The sequence below is a fragment of the Frieseomelitta varia genome, unplaced genomic scaffold, assembly GCF_011392965.1.
Source record: "Frieseomelitta varia isolate USP_RPSP 00005682 unplaced genomic scaffold, Fvar_1.2 scaffold_447, whole genome shotgun sequence".
Classification (NCBI taxonomy): domain Eukaryota; kingdom Metazoa; phylum Arthropoda; class Insecta; order Hymenoptera; family Apidae; genus Frieseomelitta; species Frieseomelitta varia.
Window position 1 is genome coordinate 213379 of NW_025110198.1, and position 21521 is coordinate 234899.

General features: G+C 42.3%; 4 protein-coding genes and 1 long non-coding RNA gene across 7 annotated transcripts; 3 read left to right on the forward strand and 2 right to left on the reverse strand.

Moving 5' to 3' along the window:
- Positions 1-2214: 2214 nt before the first annotated feature.
- On the reverse strand, positions 2215-3580 carry LOC122532328. Of its 2 annotated transcripts, none has more exons than XR_006307482.1 (4): positions 3395-3580; positions 2974-3058; positions 2385-2651; positions 2215-2301 (listed from the first exon to the last, which is right to left on the reverse strand). It is a non-coding gene; the product is annotated as an uncharacterized LOC122532328 (long non-coding RNA). The 2 variants fall into 2 exon arrangements; XR_006307481.1 differs by having other exon boundaries at positions 3268-3396.
- A 2658-nt stretch (positions 3581-6238) lies between these two features.
- Positions 6239-7289, forward strand: LOC122532327. Its single transcript, XM_043661021.1, has 4 exons — positions 6239-6506; positions 6569-6612; positions 6693-6958; positions 7038-7289. Exons 1-4 carry the CDS (start codon positions 6461-6463, stop codon positions 7135-7137), a joined length of 456 nt encoding a protein of 151 aa, XP_043516956.1. The 5' UTR covers positions 6239-6460; the 3' UTR covers positions 7138-7289.
- Positions 7290-7508: 219 nt separating this feature from the next.
- LOC122532329 lies at positions 7509-15119 on the reverse strand. Its single transcript, XM_043661023.1, has 3 exons — positions 13848-15119; positions 10517-13376; positions 7509-10443 (listed from the first exon to the last, which is right to left on the reverse strand). Exons 1-3 carry the CDS (start codon positions 14997-14999, stop codon positions 8612-8614), a joined length of 5844 nt encoding a protein of 1947 aa, XP_043516958.1. The 5' UTR covers positions 15000-15119; the 3' UTR covers positions 7509-8611.
- A 2899-nt stretch (positions 15120-18018) lies between these two features.
- Positions 18019-19640, forward strand: LOC122532331. Its single transcript, XM_043661030.1, has 3 exons — positions 18019-18560; positions 18663-18800; positions 19018-19640. Exons 1-3 carry the CDS (start codon positions 18317-18319, stop codon positions 19227-19229), a joined length of 594 nt encoding a protein of 197 aa, XP_043516965.1. The 5' UTR covers positions 18019-18316; the 3' UTR covers positions 19230-19640.
- A 55-nt stretch (positions 19641-19695) lies between these two features.
- On the forward strand, positions 19696-21163 carry LOC122532332. 2 transcript variants are annotated; one of them, XM_043661032.1, is made up of 4 exons: positions 19696-20301; positions 20389-20586; positions 20661-20761; positions 20857-21163. In XM_043661032.1, exons 2-4 carry the CDS (start codon positions 20400-20402, stop codon positions 21046-21048), a joined length of 480 nt encoding a protein of 159 aa, XP_043516967.1. In that variant the 5' UTR covers positions 19696-20301; positions 20389-20399; the 3' UTR covers positions 21049-21163. The 2 variants fall into 2 exon arrangements, with proteins under 2 accessions (XP_043516967.1, XP_043516966.1); XM_043661031.1 differs by having other exon boundaries at positions 19696-20586.
- The last annotated feature ends 358 nt before the right edge of the window (positions 21164-21521 follow it).

The window sequence follows — 21521 nt, forward strand, 5'->3', positions numbered from 1 at the left end:
TAAAACCAGAAACAAATGGCATGCTCAATTTGTACCAATTTCACTGTCGATTTTTCAAATTAGATTTCCTGAAACAGGTTGGACACGCGAAAAAGGGACACGCGACCAGAGACTGTGTCAACCTGCCCGGCCCTACCTACTTATAATTAAACACATTCACACCAGAAAGTATGCTACCTATCCTATTCAGGGACCCTATATTTAAAAGATGGCAAAAAAACAGGCACACCAACACACTCACTCCACGGTTCTCTCACATACCACTCGGGCGCAGAGACCTAAACTAGAGAGGACGTCCCGGGACGCCTCCGACACCCGAGCTTAACACACAACTTTCATACTCTAATTTACGTACCATTTTCCTGAAATCGACTGACAGTAGCTAGCGACCATTGCGTATAACGTGATTAAAACACCTTTATATATACAGCTAATATTAATAACTCATATATACATATATATATATATATATATAATTTCTATAGAATCTACACGTGCAAGTATATCAGTTGGTATACTATAATTGATCGTATAATTAATAACAAAATTATTGTGTATTTGATGAGTGTTATTATAAAATAAATTCATAATTCAAATCGGTGCACAAATGTTTTTACTATTTCAACTTATAATGAATGGAACAACGACGTGAAAACGACGCAATTCCACATCCTAACCACACATACATATGCGGAAAATACGTCGTGCACGATACGCTAACACACTGTCAGTCGCTGAGAAATTATTTATAAAATTACAAACTACAGTCATCGTGCCCAATGTCTTTCACCCACCCAAGTAGCACCTAGGCACGTGAGTGAGATCCTGACAATGAACACGGAAGGGGTTAAACCTGAAAATCCTGAACTAAAAGAATGGTTAATTTATATAATTTGTATCTAACGGACTATTGCATTATCTTACTTCAAGCTCTAATGACTCTACTCTTTCAGAAATTATTGAAATTGCAAGAAAACAAAGATAATGAACAAAACTTGAATTTGCTAAAAAAGATATTATGAATACTCTAACAATTGACTGAAACAATCAAAATCAAACAATTGACTGCAAATTAAATATTAACAGAAATAATCTCAGGCGACTTCTTCATCAAAGCACATTATCGAAAATTCGAAAGCAGTGTTCAAACTTGTTGCTTTGATTCAAAAATTTGCCTGTCGCGAAGTATCTTCTTGCACATAAGATCACATTTTCCTACGTAACGAATTCTATCTATTATAGTTCAAATTGTACTAAAGTTCATAATTATAAGACTCAGTTAAATCATTTTATACTATTATAAAAGGGAAGATAATGTTGAAATTTATTAATTATTATTAACAAAATATAATTATCAGTATATATCAATAAGTAATAACATCTTTCATAGCAACGAAGTCAGTGGGTATCCGTCTTCTCTACTATGAAATGCTCAAGCGAAACTGTTCTAATAATAATTATTCAGAAATATTTATAATTTATCTATTCATATAGATATTCACATGGATATTTTATTTTTGCAAACATTTATATTGAAGATGTTTTGATTTTATAAGTAATTACTATAACTGTATGTATTTAAACTAATTGTTAAAATCGCGATGTGCAAGAAGCCCTATCCTAATCTAATACATTAAAAACTTAAAAAAATGTTACTACTCACGGGTATAAAAAATACCCGCGGTCACTATGCTCATCAAAAATTCTACGTATACAACCAGTCACCCGGGCCGATTCGGACCTTTCGTCCTACGACATGATTGAGTGACCGGAGGAACATAAATGCATGCGACTCACACGATAGATGTGAAGAACGTTATCATCAATGCTGCACTGGGCCAGGAAAAGTTATCGTGAAGATCCTCATCAAGTAGATACCACTGAGAATCCCATGATAAACGCCGTGAAAAATTCTGTAAATCATCAAACATTTTGTTCCTAAAGACACAATGTATATTGTCAAAATTTAAATTTTAATAATGATAAAAATTGGGACTAACATGAAATATTTTTATTTTATAATTATAATTTTACATTCGACTTCAATAGAAACTACAGAGAATAGAATTCAGTTACAAGCTGAAGTACTTACATTTTTAGCTTTTGAAATATCATAAGATCCTTAGAAGATTAGGGGAAGTAGAGAGTGTAGAAGAACCTGTAAGAAAATATTAAACATTAAAATTTGTATTTAAAAACAAAGCAGAATCTTAAGTTGGAGATAATGAAAGATTCTTATATTCTTGGCTTTAGAGCTACCGTTGGATTTTCCCCCAAAAAGTTAATGCTGATGTGAAGCGTCTATAACAGAACGTTAAACATTATATGTACTCGTTAAATTTGAGAAATGAATAAATTAAAGTACAATATATAAGACTACTTACGATCTTGATTTCTTGGAGAGGCCTTGTCCTCTTGAGCACTGACTCTAATACCGAAAACGAGTATTGAACAAGAAAAAATATAAAAAAAGAAAAATAAAAGATTATTAACGCGCGCGCTTAAGTAACAATCGGCGAACTCACTGGCTCTAACTTCGCGAATTAAATTTAAATAAATTAATAAGAGCCATTTCGCTCAGACAAGAATTAAAATATTACGCAACAAACACTGGCTCTACCGACCGCATTGCACGCGGTCACACAAATTTTCTGAAAATAATCAATATGTATGAAAATAATGAAACTTGAATGTGTATTGTATGTTGGCATTCGGAAAAAGTAAATATATTGTAGCAAGGTATAATATAATGAAGTACGAAAACTTTGAATTTAATAATCTAATGTATTATATATCCATTTAAAAATATATATTGAAGTACTACGATGTCTATATTCGAAATAAAACATTGATTTAATCTTGTCTAGTTTCATCCTTGTATTCCGAATAATTACGAAATTACGTATTGTGAATTATATATCAAATACATATAAATTGTATCTCAAATGCTATCCAAAAGGAATAAAATGTTACCAATTTTCATGAAAATTCCTTAGATTGTCCATCGATGGTCATGGTGTCTATGCAATCTATGCTATCTTTGAAATCAAGACATAACCTGCACAAAATGAAATCAAAAGTCAAAACAAATACGTCAATTGAAGGTAAATGAGTAAAAATGATAATCAACTTCAAATTTCATTAAAGAGACATAAGCTACACAAGCAAACACAAGCTACCAGTAATTGTACGAGTGAAATCAACAACTGAAGCGAAAACCTGCACGTAAAGTTTCAAAGCATTATACAATTATGATATAATGCTCACCGAATCGTTAAATACACGCGTATTAATTAAATGATACTATTAATAATGTATAAATGAAAGTAAAAGAACGTAGAAGAAGCGACGCTACCGAAGGGACGACACTAATAGGTTAGAAAAAGTTACGTACTAATGCAACGTAATGCGTGTTGTTGTTATTCGATAGCAGAATGACTCTCCGCGACACGTCTGGTCAACCAATTGTGAAAATAGTAGGGGATGGGGTGATCTTGTCCGAACAGGCACGGTAGTACGAACATAAACATTGTGTTCTTGTTGTTGTTTTGAATTTCGAGCTTCAAGGCCTTCTACGCCTTATTCTGTGAGAAATGAAAAATTTTATTATATTACGCAGTAATATAAAATTATTATTTTAATTGTTAAATACGTATATTCTTAATAAATTATTGTTGAATTGTTAAGAATTATGCAATATGAAGTTAAAGCATCAACAAATAAGTAGAAAACGTTACAATAAAAGTGTGTGTAAAAGCATATAATAAAATACGTGTATATATATAACAATGAGTTAGTCAATTACAAGGTTACAATATTTGCACTAATTACAATTAAAATTAAATTTTGATATAAAATTATGAATAATTTTAGTATGATATATTTTCTTTAAATGTTTATATGCTATTATTTCTTTAATTGTTGAAAATTATATGTAATAATTATTGGTTAAACCTTACCTTGAGTTGAACGTGAAAATGCAAAAATGCACATTTTATATTAAAAATTAATAACATAAATACAAATCTAACAAGTATTGGTTTAAATTTTTACCTAAGAACTTCTGGGTGACACTTTCAGGATGATTTTTCAGGACAATAGTTCCTTCTTGACAAGCGAGGTGTGCTACTCTCCGCCATTTTTAACCGCCAATTTCCAGTTGAAGATCGATCATGAGACATATCGATTATTTCGAGAATCGTAGGAAGTACATTGCATATTTCACCGTTGGGGCGTTGTAATCGTCGTTTCGCATAAAATGATAACTTGAAATAAAAAGTAAAAAAAACTCTGTGCTAAACCAAATACGTAAAATTCATAAGAAATTCTTTAAAAAGAACAAAAATATTCACACACTTCATAACAAATTTTCAATACTTTAAACTGAGACATGAGAAATTTTATTATATTACACAGTAGAACTATTATTTAGGTTATTAAATATGTACATCTTTATTAAATTATTGTTGAATTTAATATTGGAATTGTTAAGAATTATGCAATATGAGGTTAAAAAATCAAGAAATGAGTAGAAAATGTTCAATAGAAGTAAAGACATATTTTATATATATATATATATACATAATGAAAAATTAGTCATATTACGAGGTTACAATATTTGCACTAGTTAGAACTGAAATTAAATTATAAATAATTTTAATATGATATATTCTCTTTAAACGTTTATATGCTATTATTTCTTTAACTGTTGAAAATTATATGTAATAATTATTGGTTAAACCTTACCTTGAATTGAACGTGAAAATGCAAACATGCACATTTTATATTAAAAATTAATAACATAAATACAAATGTAACAAGTACTGATTTAAATTTTTACCTAAGAACTTCTGGTGACACTTTCAGGATGATTTTTCAGGACAATAGTTCCTTCTTGACAAGCGAGGTGTGCTACTCTCCGCCATTTTTAACCGCCAATTTCCAGTTGGAGATCGATCATGAGACATATCGATTATTTCGAGAATCATAGGAAGTGTATTCCGTATTTCACCGTTGACGCTATTATCTTTAATTAATTTACTCAATACGCGCATTTCGCACGACAGATTAACTGGAAATAAAAAATAAAAAAATCTGGTTTAAATCAAAAACACAAAATTTATGAAATGCTCTTAGAAACGCACGAATATATTCAACCACTCTGTATTCCGTTCTATTAAACAAAATTGAAAATTCATTATTCGTGCATTTTATAAGACAAATGAAACATTGCAAGACAGTGGAAGATCTCCTATTGGTGACGCAAATCCGAAACTTCCTGAATTAATTCTATTAATTAGTTTATTTCGCAAAAAACCCTCATTTTGAACATGGTCGCACCATCTGTTAACGAACATAACTACTAAAAAATGTCGAAAACTTTATTACCGATATTTACCGACAGGTGATATCACCGTATTCAAAAAGAATTTGTTTTAATTACAAAAAACATTAATTGAGAAGATTAATTTGCAAATTTTTGAAAATGCACCATCAATTTCAGACCTTCAACTTCCTTTCAACATTCCATTTAGTCTGCAAAATATATGAATAAGGATTTTTAAATTTATTTACTTATCTATAAATGAAAACCCCTTTTCGAGTAATATTTAATTTCTAGTAAATCATATTGAAAATTAGAATTAAATTCATTCTAGTTAAAAGTATCAGTTATGAAATACATACGTATGTAATGCAAATTAACCACATGAAAATATAAAATTAATTATATTTTGTGACATTCAAATGATAGTTCCACCATTTCACCGCTACGTGGCACTAGCGTTTGAGGGTCCATAAATCGCGCAAATTTTAAATTTCCTAAAAAAAAAGCTAATGAAGAGAATTGTTTAATCGGGGTGTCAAATGATATTGCACTTAACTTCTAACGAAGAAGAACACACAGACAAATATGCATCGAGAAGATTAATTTGTGAATTTTGTAACTGTACCTTTTTAATTAGATCCTCAACTCACAACTTTAACTGAGTTTGGTAAGGATATTTTGTTACGATTTAATTACATATGAAGACATATGTTTGCAATTAATATAATTAATTATTATTACTATATAAAACCCAATTATTAACAATTGGACGTATGGAGATAGATCCGCTTAATAATCAATAAGTTCACTGTTCTAATTATTCCTCTAACAATACTCACAAACATATCCGAGTATTGCAGCTTCCTGCTTCAATTATCTTAAGTTAGTAAAAATTTACAAACTAATAACCGGATATCGCGGTTAACGTACGTTTGAAACATAACGAGGAACACAGCGTTACGCTTTTCAAGAAATTACGCGCTCATTAAGGTCGATAAGTTGTCCGAGTAGCATGATTCAAGAAGCAAGAGTGCTAGTAAAGACAGTTATCGGAGTACCGAATTGGTGCACAGACACCATCATTCGTAAATCGATTGAAAAATAGTCTTAAATTCGATTTCAAATATTTAAAATATGGATTCTTCGGTGATATTTATATCGAATCTTTTGCTCTGGTTTCGTAAGTAAAATATATTTTTAATCTCTTTTTGAATGAGTGAATTTTAGTTCTTTTTTTCATAGGTTTATTCATCGCAATGGACGCCTTACCAACTTTGGGTTACGTTGTAAGTTAAATTTTAAGCTACCTAAAAGTTGATTAAAATTTAATCTTTTAACGAAATTAATTAAAATACTTGCTCGACAGGATCGACATCGTCTAGAAACGTACGAAGATTTATCTGGAGAGAAGGACGACTTGGACATTTTTAATAATCTTACATTCCGATTTTCCTGCAAGGGCAAACCGATTGGTTTATACGCTGATTTGGACTACGATTGTCGAATTTTCCACGCGTGTGACGACTCGGGGAAAGGTTTCCCCGTCATTTGTCCAAACAACACACTTTTCGATCAAAGGGAACGAGTCTGTAGCGACGAAGAACACATTGACTGCGAACGTGCAAGCGAGTGGTATTTCAAGTTTTAACTAACGTTTTGACATCTCATTCAATGTTCCATTGTTAATGACGCGACAAACATTATAATCTAGGTTCTATTTAAACGAGTTACCATTCTCTGCGGAAGTGACAGAAGAAAATCATACGCAGTCAGAGGACGTGCCTTCTGTGTTGCCGCTTTTGTTATCGTGATCAATTATTTTTTAATATAAAAATACTCAACGAAGAAAACGCTTGACTGCGCGTTGGAAACACCAAAATTTATGAAACGACCACTTCTTTTCATCCAACGAGCTCGATTTAGAATCCAACCGCGCGTAATCGTCAGAGTATAAAAAACATAAACGAGCAAGTGTAGTCTAGATAAATAAACGAAATGAACTGAATCCTGCGAGTGAATCCTTGAAATTCCATCCCTGCAATCCTCTTTCCTCGATTTATTTTTTTTCGCCGGCAAGAAGCAAGACAAGAGCAGTTGGATCACTCGGGCATATCTCGCGATCTTTATCTCCATTAGAGAACGAAATAATCTACAGTATTGCGAATGAAAATCAGGAGGCGAGTGGGATTCTCAAGCGTGTTTTATTCTTTCGTAAACGGGGGATATTATTGCGAGAATCGCTGACAGTCTTACGAGCTAGAGGCTTTTACATTATATATATAATCATCTACGCGTCTTTAATTATTGAGCACATGAGTTTGATTACATAGAGATCGATAAGAGAGAACAGCGCAACGAAGATACTTGTGTTACCCTCCACCATTAAACCCTCCACAAGACGAACAAGAGCTGATACGAATTTCATTGAGCAAACTCGTCGAAACTTTGTTCCTAACTAACAGTTGAGTCTCTGCAGTCCGTGCTATGTGAGAAATGTCTATGCAAAATATGTGTGTTATTCATGTAGGAAGACTGAGGGAGAGCAACCGACGACCACGATCGGCCGTCAGCCGCGTACGGAAGAAAATTAAAGCTAGCCCAATACAACGTTCATTGTTATTCAGCCTTTAAGGTTAACGAACGACGAACCCTCGAACAACGAAATTATCAACTGTTAACCCATTGACCACCACGCGAGATTCATGCGTTTTGCGTGTAAGATGGAAAATTCAATTTTTGTAAGATGTTGCGTTACAATAAGAAAAATATTTCGTAGTATTATATTTTCATCTTGTTCAAATATCAATGGCAATAGAAAAATTGGCAGTCAACGTGCTAATAGTTGTGCAAGTTTCGTACATATTTTAACTACAATTCTACCATAGTGTAACCGTAATCAATAGACTGCGGATTTTCAGTGCATTTACAGAAGGTTTGATGCGACATACGGAATATGAAAAAAAAATACAGTAAGAACTTTCCATCGAAATTTCAACGACATTCTCAAAAATATGAATTTGCTTGAATATCCGCAGTCATAGCAATCGATATGTATCATAGAACCCTCTTACTCGCGTAATATTCGCTTATAGGCAAATCTACGCACCCGAAATCCAGATTTCGTGTTTCCAAACATCCGAAATCCACGCGATCGAACGCTCACTTCTGCCTATCGTTACGGGCCTATCGGGACCGCTACGCGTGAAAAGACATCTACTAATTTTTTTACCAAGTACATCGACGTTGATTAAAAAATCCATATTGGTCAAATATTTATCGTAATAACTATGAATAGTAAGGGGAGCCAGACTCGTACTGAGTAGGCCAAGAGATTCCTGGCCCGTGCTTGTCGTTGTCGTAAACGTACTTAATTTTTGGATGGCTGCTCGACCCGAAGAAGGAGTCTCGTATTATTCCAAACATCGCTGCTCCCAGAGCCATGTTACTGATCATACCGGCCATTGACGCGGCTGCGCGAGCATGAGCCAAGGCCATCTGAAGGAGAAACGACAGAACGAGCCCAAATCCCGGCACCATCTGCGTCATCTTCATCTTGAGAGCTTTACCCGCATGGATCATCGAGTTCGTCACCTTTCTCGACACGACCTCGTCGTGCAGACGCGGCAGTCGAACGACCAACGTGGATTTCGCATCCCTTCCACGCTCCTCGACAATTTTATTGTTCTCCACGCTGTCGAAACTTTCTACGCTGGGCTCCTTCAAACGTCTGTCTGAATATTTTTCTAGAAACGACTTGAGGTAGTTTCTAGCGCGTTTCTCTCTCTGTCTCTCTTCCTGGTCCCCTGAGAACTCCTTCTCGAGATCGTACGTCACTTGGCTCTTCGTCGGTGGAACCTTCAGCTCGTCGGAAACTTTCTGAGACTCCAAAGACACGATGTCTACGTCCTTGGTTGGAACCGGCGCCTCGTTCCCCTCGTTCTCCACTTTAAAGTCAGAGCCGAGAGACTCCGCCCCGCTGGAGTCGAGCTTGTCGTGCAGCTTCGTCCCGAAGAGAACTCCGAAAGCGTCGTACGCGTCTTCCGAAGTGTAATACCTCGTGTCGTCGTTCTCCACGTCGGAATCGTTGGACTTGATCTTGTCGAGGAACATCGTTATGATGTCGTCGTCGTTCATCGATCTCTTAATGTCGACGATCTCCTCGGTGTTCTTCAAGAACTGGACGTCGGCCTCCCTCGAGCCTTCTATACTCCTCTCCTTCTTCTCCTTCTCCTTCTTCGTTTTCTCAGATTCGGGACGTTGGTCCAGAACCTCCTCCATTATGTCGCTTATGATCGTCAATATGCTCGGGAGATTCTTGTTGTCCTTGAGCTTCGCGCCCCTGCCTTCCCTGAAACCGGTAAAGCTGATGCCCACCTCGTTGTTCCCGTAGCCCTTGATCTTAAGGAATCCCAGATCCGTCTGGAATTTGTCCTCGGACAGCTTCCTGTACCAGTCGAGAAACAAACCCTCGATCGACTCCTTCCTCTCCAACAACCTCCGCTCGAACTCGGCGCTCGACATGCCGAACAAGTCCTGCACCTGACTCTCCGCGTTCATGTTCATGCGTCCCAAGACACCGAAGCTCGGGAAAGAAGGCAAATTGCTGACGACGAGCGGCCAGATGAAGATGCCCAGGCATCGAATGAAACTGAGACTCAGAAGACACTGTATAACCTGTTGCGTCAGCCCTTTGCTCGACGGCCGATCGTCCAATTCGTCGACAACCTTGAGGATCTCGTACTGATCGGCGGTCAGTGAATCTCTAATCGTGGAGTTCAACGTGTCGACGAGATACCGCTTCGCGTTGGAAGTACCTGCGTTAGAAAGCCTCGACTTGTCTCTCACTCGGATCAACAACCGTAGGTACTCGGATTCCGTGATGTTTGGAAACGTCACCGGCGACGACGACGAGGACGCGGAGCTATCCTCCGCTTCCTCGTTGTCGTAGTAAGTATTGAGAACGTCCATAGCGCTTCTACGTTGTCTACTCTTGACCCTCGACGATTTCCACTCTGTCATCTTCTTCAGACTGTCGGGGAAGTAAATCTTCTCGTCGGAGAGGTCTATGGGAATGCCTGGCGGTTGGCCTGCGTATCCTGGGACGGGTCCTTTGTTATCTGCAAGAATAAAAACGATTAGAATTCTCAGGCTCTGCCAGCTTCTACGAACGTTAATCAACGATAGATTCACCTACTGACGGCGTGATCGTTGGGTTTCTCGATTTGTTTTCCTGTGGCGCTGCACGTTTGACATTTTCCACTGATCTCGAGCGTCCACCAACTGGCTGAGACTGCGTGGCCGCTGGATTTCTCGATCTGTTCTCCCGACTCTCCACGCGTAAAGCCTGGGAGCTCGATGTCGCGAGGTGCTGCGACGTTTTATTGGTCAAAGGCAGGTTAACAGGCACGAGTCTCAGGATCTGCAAACTACTTGGAACGCTACTGATGGCAGGATCAAGGTCGCCGATGCTGGCAAACTCGGGTAGAGATTGATTGTATTGCTTCAAAGTTGGCCAGGTAATGTTGTTCACGCAGGCTATGAAGTTGTAAAGCGTTGTACAGTCCAGCATCCTGGCGACGTAGGACTGGCGAACTGCGATTGGCACACCCCTCTCCGACAGTCTGACGATGTTCACCTGTCGTCCGTTCAAGATCGAAGCGACAGGAACGGACAGATTCAAGTACGATCGCTCTAGTTGCGGAGTTTCGGCCAGAATGTTCGACAAGACGCTCTCTACCTTCTCCTCGGCTGCTTTCATCAGCGCTTCGGTCTCTTTGTTCGACTCGATCTGAGGAGCCTGCACCTCCGAGCTGGAAGGTCTCTCCGAGAGAAACACTTGGAACCTGATGGAGTTGGAAGTGGACGCCTGTGGCAGGTTCTGCAGCGTGCCAAAATTTGGGAAACTCGGCAACCACGGATAGTACTTGGCGATCGTTGGCCAAGTCACGTCTCGGGAACACTCCAGGAAGTTCCTCTCCCTGATGCACGAGTCCAGTCTCTCGATGTACTCGGACCTCGTCGACACTGGCAGTAAGCTCTCGACGATGTTCACGATGACGATCTGCTGTTCCGTCAGAATCGGCGAGAACTGTTGCGTTCTCGCCAGCGCTGCCGAATCGGGCAAATTGGGGATGGACAGTTGAACGGCCTTGAGAATGTTCAGTATGATGGTTTCCGGCAGGTCGTTGTAAATCGGGAAGAACCTGGTGTCGGTGACAGTGACGGTGGTGTCCCCGTGTTGTCCTGTCTTCACAGCGGTTTCCGAGAGAGGGCTCGACGTGGTCGGCGGCGGGTCACCGGGTTGCGTGTCGCTCACGATCCCGAAATTCGGGAAATTCGGCAGCGAGAAGTACTCCGAGATCGCCGGCCAGATTACGTCCCTGGCACACACGAGGAACGTCTCGTTGCGAAGGCACTCGAGCAGCTTGCTGGCAAAATCCGGTCGAACGTTTTCTGGAAGCAAGTTGGCCACGATGTTTATTATGTTCACCTGCTGCTGACTCAACAACTCGAGGAAATCCGGAGTTTTGAACGTGGAATTGGCGGTCGCCGGGCTGGATTTCATGGACTGCAGCTGAACCGATCGGAGAAGATTGTAGATCACGGACTCTGGATGCTCGGCGAATATCGGAACGAATCTGGTGCCCGACACGATGATCACTGGCTCGTTGGGCAGCTTGTTTCGCGACTCCTTCTCCCTGGCTCTGTTCTCTTGCTCTACGTTGGACACTCGTTCTCGTATCGTTATCTCCGAGTTTATCGACGCTTCCTTCGTCTCGGCCAGACCTTGCCTATTGTTTGGCAAATCGATCCGATCCTTTATACCGGCTACGTCAGACTGTGGAAACTCCGGCAAGTTCGGCAAGTACTTGGCGATCGTTGGCCACACGATGTACCTGGCGCCGTCGATGAAATTGTTGTACGTCTTAAGGTAGGAAAGAACGTTAACGGCGAAATCTGCTCGGGCAGACTGCGGCAGGAAACTCTCCGCCAAGCAGAGGATCTCCATCTGCCTCTTCGTAAACGCGATGTTGCTCCGCGTCAAGACGAACGAGGATATCTCCCTGTCGTTGTTGGAATACCTCAATCTCTGCAACGTCCCTAGAACTTGCGTCTCCAATTCGTCCGAAGATTCTAACAGAATTCGTCGATCGGGTATCGCTGCCAAGTTTGACCCTGCTCCGATCGGCAAGTAGTAGTTGACGTTCGACTGGCTGGACAGTTCGTGAACGTACCTGCCGACGTCCGACAGTCTCGGATCCTGGAACTCTGGCAGGAAAGTGAAAATATCGGGGAGTGTCGGGATGAAGTGTCTGACCGTCGGCCAGGCGGAATACTTGAAGCAGGAGAGGTAGTTGTACTCCTTCATACATCTGACGGTCCTTTGAACGAACTCAGGCCGATAAGAGATCGGGATCAGCTTCTCGGCCATGTTGATCGTTAGTAACTGGTCCTCGGGTATCAGAGTTATATACCTGTCGATCGATTCGTCGAGGAAAGACGGGGAGGTGGGTACAAACGGCTGTTGCTTCAGAGTGTTCCGAAGCACACGGATGATGAGAGTTTCCGGCGTGAGAGTCTTCGTTCTGATACCGTCAGCGTCCACGACCTCTGGCAACTCGGCCAACTCTTCCGAGAAGCCAGGAAACGGGATGATGGGGTACTGCGGAAACACGTCGATCACCGGATACCAGCCTTCGTAGTCCGGGAAAGGTGGCAGAGACGGGAAATACTGTTTGACCAACGGCCAGGCGAAGTACTTGACGCAGCTGTAATACTCGAATCTTCGGATGCAGGAGAACATTTTGTCGGAGTACTCTCGCCGCGCGCTTTCCGGCAAGAACGTCTCGGCCATCTGAAGAATGGCCAACTGCCCGGGCGTGAGAAATCTCCGGAGAGTGTCGTTCTTCGGGTCGATGTACGAGGGCAGCGTATCGTCCTTCGGATACGATTCCAAAGCGTTCGCCAAGATGCTGTACACCACGAAGTCCGGCGACAGGATGCCGATTCGACGAAGGTCGTGCGCCCTGCCCGACTTTTCTCTCGCGCCCTGAAACAAGTTCACCTCGATTGGAAAGTTGCCGAAATTCTGGATGGATTCGGGGAGATTGTCCGCAATAATCGGCCAAACGAAGATTCGCAAACAATTGAAGATGCTCAGTCCTCGAATGCACTCCGTCAGGCTGACGACGAACGACTGCCGCTCTCTAGTCGCTAACAATTGCTCGGCGCATCTGATTATTCGAAGTTGAACATCGGTCAGACCGAGTTCTTTCAAGCTACTCGCGTGAGAGTCGTTCAAAGGCTTTAATCTTTTCGACCGAACAATCCCCTCCAACGTGTCTAGCAACTGATTCTCCGTAAATCTCGGAATTTCCGGCAGCACGTCCCCCTTCTGCACGAACGCGCTGTTCCCAATCTGTCTCTGCAAGGAAATCGCCTGACTCTTCCACCTTTCGAGAAAACTATACGCTCCTCCCGACTGTCTAACGTCGTCTGATAGTTTGACACCTTCTTTTACCTTGTTCCTTCGCTCGCTGTGGACACCTTCCTGGGTGAACGCCACCTCGTCCATCTCTAGCTTCCGTTTAAAGTTCAGAACCTGCGCCTCGTCTATCTTGTCGGTCCTCTGAGCGTCCAGCGCGTCGTCCCGAATCGATATCAACTTCCTGATCTGTCCGTCGACGATCGACTGCTGCTCTCCATCGGACACCTTCTTCTCCTCCGCGTTCAGGTAGACAGTGGAACTCTTGCGTTTCGACTTACTCTGAGACTCGTCCAGAGATCTGAATCCTCTGTCCGCGTGAGACTCCTCAGAGTCCGAGCTCTCGTTCGACGAGATCTCCTCCTCGCTCTTGCCATCGTCACCCTCGAGCTTTCCCGACTTACGATAGTAACCGGGAAGTGCCTCCTCCGATCGTTCACCATCCTCGGCGTGGCTCTCTTCAGGGTCATGTACCTCGGACTTTTCAAGCTTCACTGCTATTTCAGATTCCTCGTGTTCCTTTCTACTCCGCTGCTCGTCGATCGCACCGTCAACGTCCACTCGCACGTCGAATCTCCTGATGCCCTCGTCCTTAGCCTGCTCCGCTAGAACCGCTTGGCTCTCTCGAACCTCCTGGTCGGGTTTACCGATCAAAGCAACGTCGTTTCTTCTGCGTTTCTTCACCACGCCAACCTCCTCCGTCTCCTTTCTCATTACCTCGCCGCCTTCGTCGGTCGCTCGAGTCTCGTCCATCTTCTTCGCACTGGGTCCTTCCTCCAACACCGAGGAAGAATCTTCCTCGTGACCGATTCTCGGATTCGTCGATCGCGAAATTTCATCGTCGCCCGCATCGAGTTTCCCTCGCGCCACTTCCGGCGCGTTGTCCCCCGAATCTACCTGGCCAACGTCGCCAACCTCCTTATCGATCGGCGAGAGTTTGTCAAGCTGCGCCCGGTCCTCCTCATCGTGCGGCACGCTACGTGATTCGACAACGCGCAGAACGAACAGAAGGAACAACAACAGGCAGAAGAGAGAGAAACGAGGGAAGAAACGGAAGGTAGTACCGGTGGTTGTGGGCTGTGTGCGTCGCGAGTTGAGTGCTCTCATGGTCGCGGTCGAGAGGCGAATGTCTCGGCCACTTGTAAGCCGGTCTATGGTCAGCCATGGCCGAGAGGTATGGTAATACATATAGCGTATTGGTCCGCGGGACGCAGCGGACGCGGAGATGACCGTGAGAGTGTACGTACAGGCTCGACCAACGAGACGCGCCGATTCGCGAGACTGTGTGAATAAGAAACAAGCCGGGAATTTCCATTTTTACGCTGCCCCCTCTCTTACGAAGCGCAGCCCCCCCGGGGTTGCGAGCGAATCGAGTTCGCGGTCTAACGGGTGTAGACGCGTTTTATCTTCGCGCTTCTTACGACTGTCCGTCCCCGGCGAACCAGAAGATTCGCAGAATCACTCCATTAACCCTTCAACGACGCGGAATGACAATTTTCCTTTTACGTGGACGGGAGAAGATTTATGTAAAGCTTGATAAAAACTGTTCAATTTTGTTTTTCTTCAGAATCATTAATGCAGCATCGGTTATTATAATTAATCTGTAGTTATAATTTTAGTTATGTTTAAATATAACAGATGGCCTGTGCTTCTCTTTTTGAAAAGAGCAGGGTCGAGCGAGTTGAAAAACCGAGAAAGAGCTGTTAAAAGTGTCGATCGTGTTGTTGAAAGAGTTTGTTTGAGCTGTTAATTCGTGTTGTTTGAAAGTTATTTGTCTTGTTTAATTATTTGTTGTTCTATTGTCATTATTTTTATTAAATAAACATTATTTATATTATATCTCTACATGGATAATGCCTGTAGTCGTCCTCTGGCGTCGTCGAACCATAGCAACGTAAACCCTTTACGTTATTTAATTTTACAATCCTCCAGAGTCGACGAATTTTTGCGTGTTGAAATGAAAAATTTGGAGCTCATTTGTCAGCCTCTATCATCGGTAGCCAGCCAAAGGAGATTTTCAGAGAAATTTCCAAGAAATTGCGGGATTACGAACTTACCGAGTTGATTCATTAAAAACTCGATCGCGAAGGTAATATCGCTTCTCTTTTATGGTTCGACGTCGTTCGAGCGACGAGTCAGTTACACCGGCTGCCAGTTTAGTTTCTTCTTGCAAAACGGTAATGAGCCATCTAACCTTGAGGCAGTGGTGCTTGAAAAATAACGTGGTTCGCTCCTCTGCGTGAGATCTGACGCGAGGTCCTCTCGCGATTCTACTCTCCTGTCCCTCCGGTACCGTTCTTGCAACGCTGACCTACGATGTTCCGCTGTCGATCTACCTACAGAATTATACTGAGAATCCTCGCTCAATTCTCTTCACTATGATCGTACCCTAAAATTCTGTCAGACTAAGAGAAATTGATGCACAGTGCACGATATAACAAAAAAATGTCCCTCTAGATTTTATATGGAACAGAAATCGAATCTTTCTTCGTATCTCTTCATTGTCCTCGTTTTTTTCTGAACTTGTTGAAGAAAGGAAATTCAAAGCGGATTGTATTGGTAGAAAAAGAAAAAGAAAATTATTTTTTGATCAGTTTATCAGTTTCTTTATCGTACTCTTAAAATACCCGAGCCGAGGTCGACGTTTCAAAGGTTCGCCACGTTCGAGTGGCGAAGAGTCGAGAGAGCGGAGAGGAAAAAAGAACTAGCGCGAGGGAAGAAGTCGCGAGACGGAGGGAGCAAGCGTGTGCAACTGGAATACAGTTGGCAAGCCGAGTCTCAAGCTCGTTTTTAATACTTCGCCTTTCTGGTTCTGGCGCAAGGGGTTGGATTTTTAGTCCTTGAGTCGAGCGACGGCCAGGGAGAATGAGGAGCTACTCGGCAACAGGATGCACACCTGCGGAGGGTAAAGAATTTTTACGGAGCGCATTATTTTCCAACATGGCCTCCTCCGTTTCCTTCTTCATAGGCTCTTCTCTTTCTCTCTTTCCTCTCCTCTTTACTGGGTTCACCGACGCCAGTAAACCTGTACCGCCTTTCTTCCTTTTATCCATCCTCAAGAGTACTCGGCTCTTAAGGTGTATTCACAATCGGCGCGTGACTCCGTGTTCGCTGCAGTAACAATAACCAGAAAGGCCGCCGGGAAGAGTTTGTATCATGCAAATATCGCTGCTTTCTCTCGGCTACTTTTACCATTTCACGCTTGTCAGCTTGTCGACGTTATGTCACTTGATTATCTGGCAAATTTCACAGATAATATCGTGTCGGCCTAATGAATTAATCTGTCTTTAACAAGGTCTTTAAGTTACCGAACTGCGTAATTTACTGGATATGCTTGATACGTACACTTTCGCTCAGAAGATTCAAACACCTGAAATAATATCGAATATTCTTTAAAAAAAAAGAAACAATTTTTAAAGTTGAGAATATTTAACACACTAGTCAGTATTAAATTTAATTTATAAACTTTCGTGGAACCGTTGTGCCATCAGTGCGTTAAAGGTCGACTAATTAAAGATCGATTACATGGCTGGAAGAATTACTATGATTGTAATTTCTTTGAAAACTACGGACCATGATCGTGTTTTCTGCTGCAGGAACGACTGCATTAAATTAGCAGGGCGTGAAGCCACCGAGAACGCATGATAAACGAGACTATATTCTATATTCGTTCGCCTCTTTTATTCCATAGTACTTCCACAATTTTAAGAAAAGGAGGCTTCCTTTCCACGCCACGACAATGAGCAACGATGGACGAATATATGATGCAGCTGACGACCCAACGATCCTCAAAACACAGGTTTCCACGGTCGAGCAGACCCATACGAAGCGAGGAATGCGCGGATGATCGCGGGACAGTGACCGTGACAGTGATATAGAAAGTGGGACATGGTGCAGAGAATATTTCATACGATTCGTCAACTGACAACGCGTAACACGTTAAATGTAGTACTATGAATTTCGAATAATTTCTTCTTCAAAAGAAACTCGCTGCTGTAATTCTGGTAATGCGATCTTGAAATTATCGAAAGGAACGCTGAAATTCCAGGTAATACGACTCGACGAATTTTTGAAGAGTGATTGATAATAAAAAAAGAAAAAAAAATGCAACTCGGCGAACACGGAACGGGACCCACGCTGGACACGCGGCACGTTCTAATAGCGTTGTTGAAAAGTGTTTCAGCGGCGCGGCGCGGCGTCCACGAAATTCTCTCGAGTCAGTCGAGGAGGAAATTCGAGGGAATGCGCAGATCCACCGCGCAACACGTAAGGCCGATCCTCTTTTCGAGTTCGAACGGCGTTGTGCGCGTTTGTACGAATCACACGTAGCGGCCGATTGGCACACGCTGGTTAAATTCGTGGTTCCTGCTCCACCGTGTATTCGATCGATCGCATCCACGCATCGAGCAACGCGATCCCGGCCGGGCCCCAGGAAAATTCTTTCCCCGGGAGCGGATTCCCCGTGGTCTGATGAAGAGAATCACGTGATCGTAACCGGTTCGATAATGCGGCCGATTGGTTGGACGTTGGCCTGCGCGTTGCTCGCCGCTACTTTTCCAAAACGTGCAATCCTGCCAGGCGTGCAGAGTGTTGGTGTCGCTACGTCGTCGTATCAGCGTGAAGCTGGACGAGCCAATGTCACTAAATCGCTGTCGATCATATCCAAGGACGCGAGCGTGGATCCCGATATCCAGGGGCTGAGCTGGTTCATCGATGACACACTCGTTGGTGGATGGAACGAGGTTCGAGGTAAGCTCGATGATACTATCGTTTGGATTATCAAAATTGTTACTATCGAATGTTATTGATGGTCAGATAAAAAGATAGTTAAACGAGATGTTAAATATTTAGAAAAGACGAGCAGACAAGCTCGAACGTTTGGCCATAAGCGAATTCAATTTATGCTGATGCCGATGATGTACAAAATGGGAGTGATGATGACGATGCTGACTGTATTAACGATGATCTCGCTGAAGGGATTGCTCATTGGTAAGTGTCTCTCTCTTTTTATGTAGCTATTGCACTTACGAAAAGATAACGGTTCAGTACGTTACGCGCATACGAAATCAGGAGACATCGACGACCCGATTATCGATAAATGCCTCTCGAGACCCGCCATAGAGACGACAGACTCGCTACACACAATTGAAAAGGAATTTTTCCTGTCGCGGAATCATTTGAATATAGAAATTATTGATTATTGCAGGTGCCATATTACTGATGCTAAAACTGAGCACGATAATAGCCAAATTCTCCTCCGGTTGGCAGCACGACGCACAACATGCTCACGCTGCTCAACCGATCCACGTGCACGTACACAATAGCCTACCAGTCGCTCACAATCAAGCGTACAGCGGCTGGATGTCGGCAAGCGGACCAGAAGATATGGGAGAGCAACACTACTACTACAGAGGATGAATTCCTCTGACGATAGCCTTCTCTCTCGGAAGCTGTTTCTTCGATCGTTGGCCATTCGAACGAGGCTATCGCACTTACCACGATTGGCGATTCACGTTCGAGAGAACTAGAACGATCGCGTTGCGGTTTTCGAGCAAACGTCGACGATACCAGAGCGAACCAGAGCTCAGTCTCTCGCGTACCAAAGTTCTGTTTAAGTATTCTGAAAATAAGACTGGCTCGTGTCGTGTCGTGTCAAACGGAACCAAAATTGCAAGCCCGTACGTTTAAGCAATCTCAGGTTTTACCTTAAGCTAGCGATAATGTTTATTTAACTTTGTAAAGAAGCTACGTACGTCTCTGCTCCTATTTATACGAAACCCATGTACCATCGTAGAAATGTATTTATTAAATCTTTTCTTTTTTCGGAAATTTTTCATCTTGTCTTCCTTTCTAAATTAAGTTCGACTTTCGTAGAAAATTTTCAACGTTCAATTCTTTTTTTTTTATTTTTCTTTTTTACTTCGACGAGAGATCAAAAAGCGGGGAAGGATTGCGATGGTTTTTAACGGTGAGAGAGCAAATTTGAATTTTGCGCGTTTCAAGGTTCGCTGAACTCACACGCGTCCGCAACCAACCGGCGTGTTTATTACGCCTTCTATGACATGAATCCCGGCAACAGACTGCAGAGACCCAGTTTCCTGGCCTTAGTGGGGTAAGCAAACGCGAAAAAGGAACGTGTCTGTTCTTCACTTGCTAGAATCTACATCTAGTAGCCTTCTCGCCGATCTGATGCAAACACGCGCGCGTTGTTTATCAAACAACTGATAAAAGATCGACGTTGGCCTTCCGAAGCGTGTGAAGAATTTCGCCAGCCCTCCAAGTAACAAATTATTCTGGAAATTTAAAAAATTCGAGATAACTTGAACATTGTTCCGACAGTTGTGTCAATTTGTTTCAAGGAGCCGGATGTAAGAAAAACTCACGCGACAAACGCGAAACAAATATTACTCGCTGCACACGCGAGGCAATAATCGCAGGATAGAGGTACCTTATTTCCTTTAATGATACCGATAGAATGATAAAGGAAGAGGTAAGGAATTAATCATCGTCAGTTAGAAAGGCGATTGAAAGGATGGGTTAACGGGCTCGCGTTTGTATCGAGTAATGAACTTTCTAGCCGACCTAGCCATGAACGGACTGGACGCAATATTTTGGTGTTCGTGTGTCGTCATTGTATTCCAAACTTTGGCTCGTGCTGAGGATGTTGCAAGTAAGTCGAACGACAGCTTGAGGATCGACGTTACCCGAGGGATTGCACTGTACGTCGGTGACGACGAAGCGAGCGTTACACTGAGCCTGTCGTCTCTGTACGAAAGTAAGTAATAAAAATCGTATCGAAAAATCGACGTTTAACGTGAATGACGCGATCTGTTGCGATTTCTTTCCAAGGGAACGGCGTGGAGCAACGGAGCGCAGGAAAAATGAAATTTAACAAAGATACGCTGAAAAGAATTGGAATGGCGATGATGATGGCCCCTGTAATGTGGCAGGTTTGGACTGAATTTACACTACTATATTACTTCTAAACGAAAATTGAACAATTTGAAAAGCTTTACACCTAAAGATGTGATTCTTCGAATCTTAGTTGGCAGGGTTACCAGGCGCTCTTGCCGCCATCAAGCTGGATCTACTCCGAAGCATCATCGTCGGGAAAATCGCGCTAGCAGTGATGCTGTTTAACGCGCTGAGGAATTCGCAGAAATCGGAAGTAGTGCTGGTCCACAAGCCTGAATATCACAATCACTATTATCACGAAGATAACTACGAAGGCTGGTGAGGACGACACCAGTGGAATGGCACTCTTCAAGATAGAACATACTTCGATTACCTTACTCGAATAATTGCTGTTCCTGTGAAATGGTCTGTCTGTGACGCGTAACGTTCGCAAACGTGAAACGATTAAAGAAGAATACGCGATTTCCAAGGTGCGATGAAGCCAAAATTAAATTGATTTTCGAGGAAACGTCGAGATATTGAAACGTCGAGGAGGCCGCAACCATTCCGAATGACCTACTTCGAGTTGGTAACGGCATTTTGGTCCAGATTCTGAAGCGATTCACCTCCGACTACATACCAGTTTTCCCTTTTCTCCGCCGTTCAAATTCAACGTCGAAATCGAAATTAAAACCGATGCCGATCGATTTCAACGGCGACTCGTGTTGCTCTCGCGTGAACGCGATTTTATTTGATAAATTTCGATGTACAGCGGCTGACATGTGTCCAAAGCATTTGGACACTTGCCATGAGAAA

Excerpts from the sequence above, each read along its gene's own strand:
- LOC122532327 (XM_043661021.1), top strand. The coding sequence starts at position 6,461 with ATGGATTCTTCGGTGATATTTATATCGAATCTTTTGCTCTGGTTTC. Across the intron at positions 6,613-6,692 it reads TACCAACTTTGGGTTACGTT|GATCGACATCGTCTAGAAAC; the intron begins GTAAGTTAAATT and ends CTTGCTCGACAG. Across the intron at positions 6,959-7,037 it reads TGCGAACGTGCAAGCGAGTG|GTTCTATTTAAACGAGTTAC; the intron begins GTATTTCAAGTT and ends ATTATAATCTAG.
- LOC122532329 (XM_043661023.1), bottom strand. The coding sequence starts at position 14,999 with ATGTATTACCATACCTCTCGGCCATGGCTGACCATAGACCGGCTTACA. Across the intron at positions 13,377-13,847 it reads ACAGCGAGCGAAGGAACAAG|GGCGCGAGAGAAAAGTCGGG; the intron begins GTAAAAGAAGGT and ends AACTTGTTTCAG. Across the intron at positions 10,444-10,516 it reads AACGATCACGCCGTCAGTAG|ATAACAAAGGACCCGTCCCA; the intron begins GTGAATCTATCG and ends TTATTCTTGCAG.
- LOC122532331 (XM_043661030.1), top strand. The coding sequence starts at position 18,317 with ATGCGGCCGATTGGTTGGACGTTGGCCTGCGCGTTGCTCGCCGCTACT. Across the intron at positions 18,561-18,662 it reads TGGATGGAACGAGGTTCGAG|AAAAGACGAGCAGACAAGCT; the intron begins GTAAGCTCGATG and ends TTAAATATTTAG. Across the intron at positions 18,801-19,017 it reads GCTGAAGGGATTGCTCATTG|GTGCCATATTACTGATGCTA; the intron begins GTAAGTGTCTCT and ends TGATTATTGCAG.
- LOC122532332 (XM_043661031.1), top strand. The coding sequence starts at position 20,376 with ATGAACTTTCTAGCCGACCTAGCCATGAACGGACTGGACGCAATATTT. Across the intron at positions 20,587-20,660 it reads CCTGTCGTCTCTGTACGAAA|GGAACGGCGTGGAGCAACGG; the intron begins GTAAGTAATAAA and ends TTTCTTTCCAAG. Across the intron at positions 20,762-20,856 it reads TGGCCCCTGTAATGTGGCAG|TTGGCAGGGTTACCAGGCGC; the intron begins GTTTGGACTGAA and ends TTCGAATCTTAG.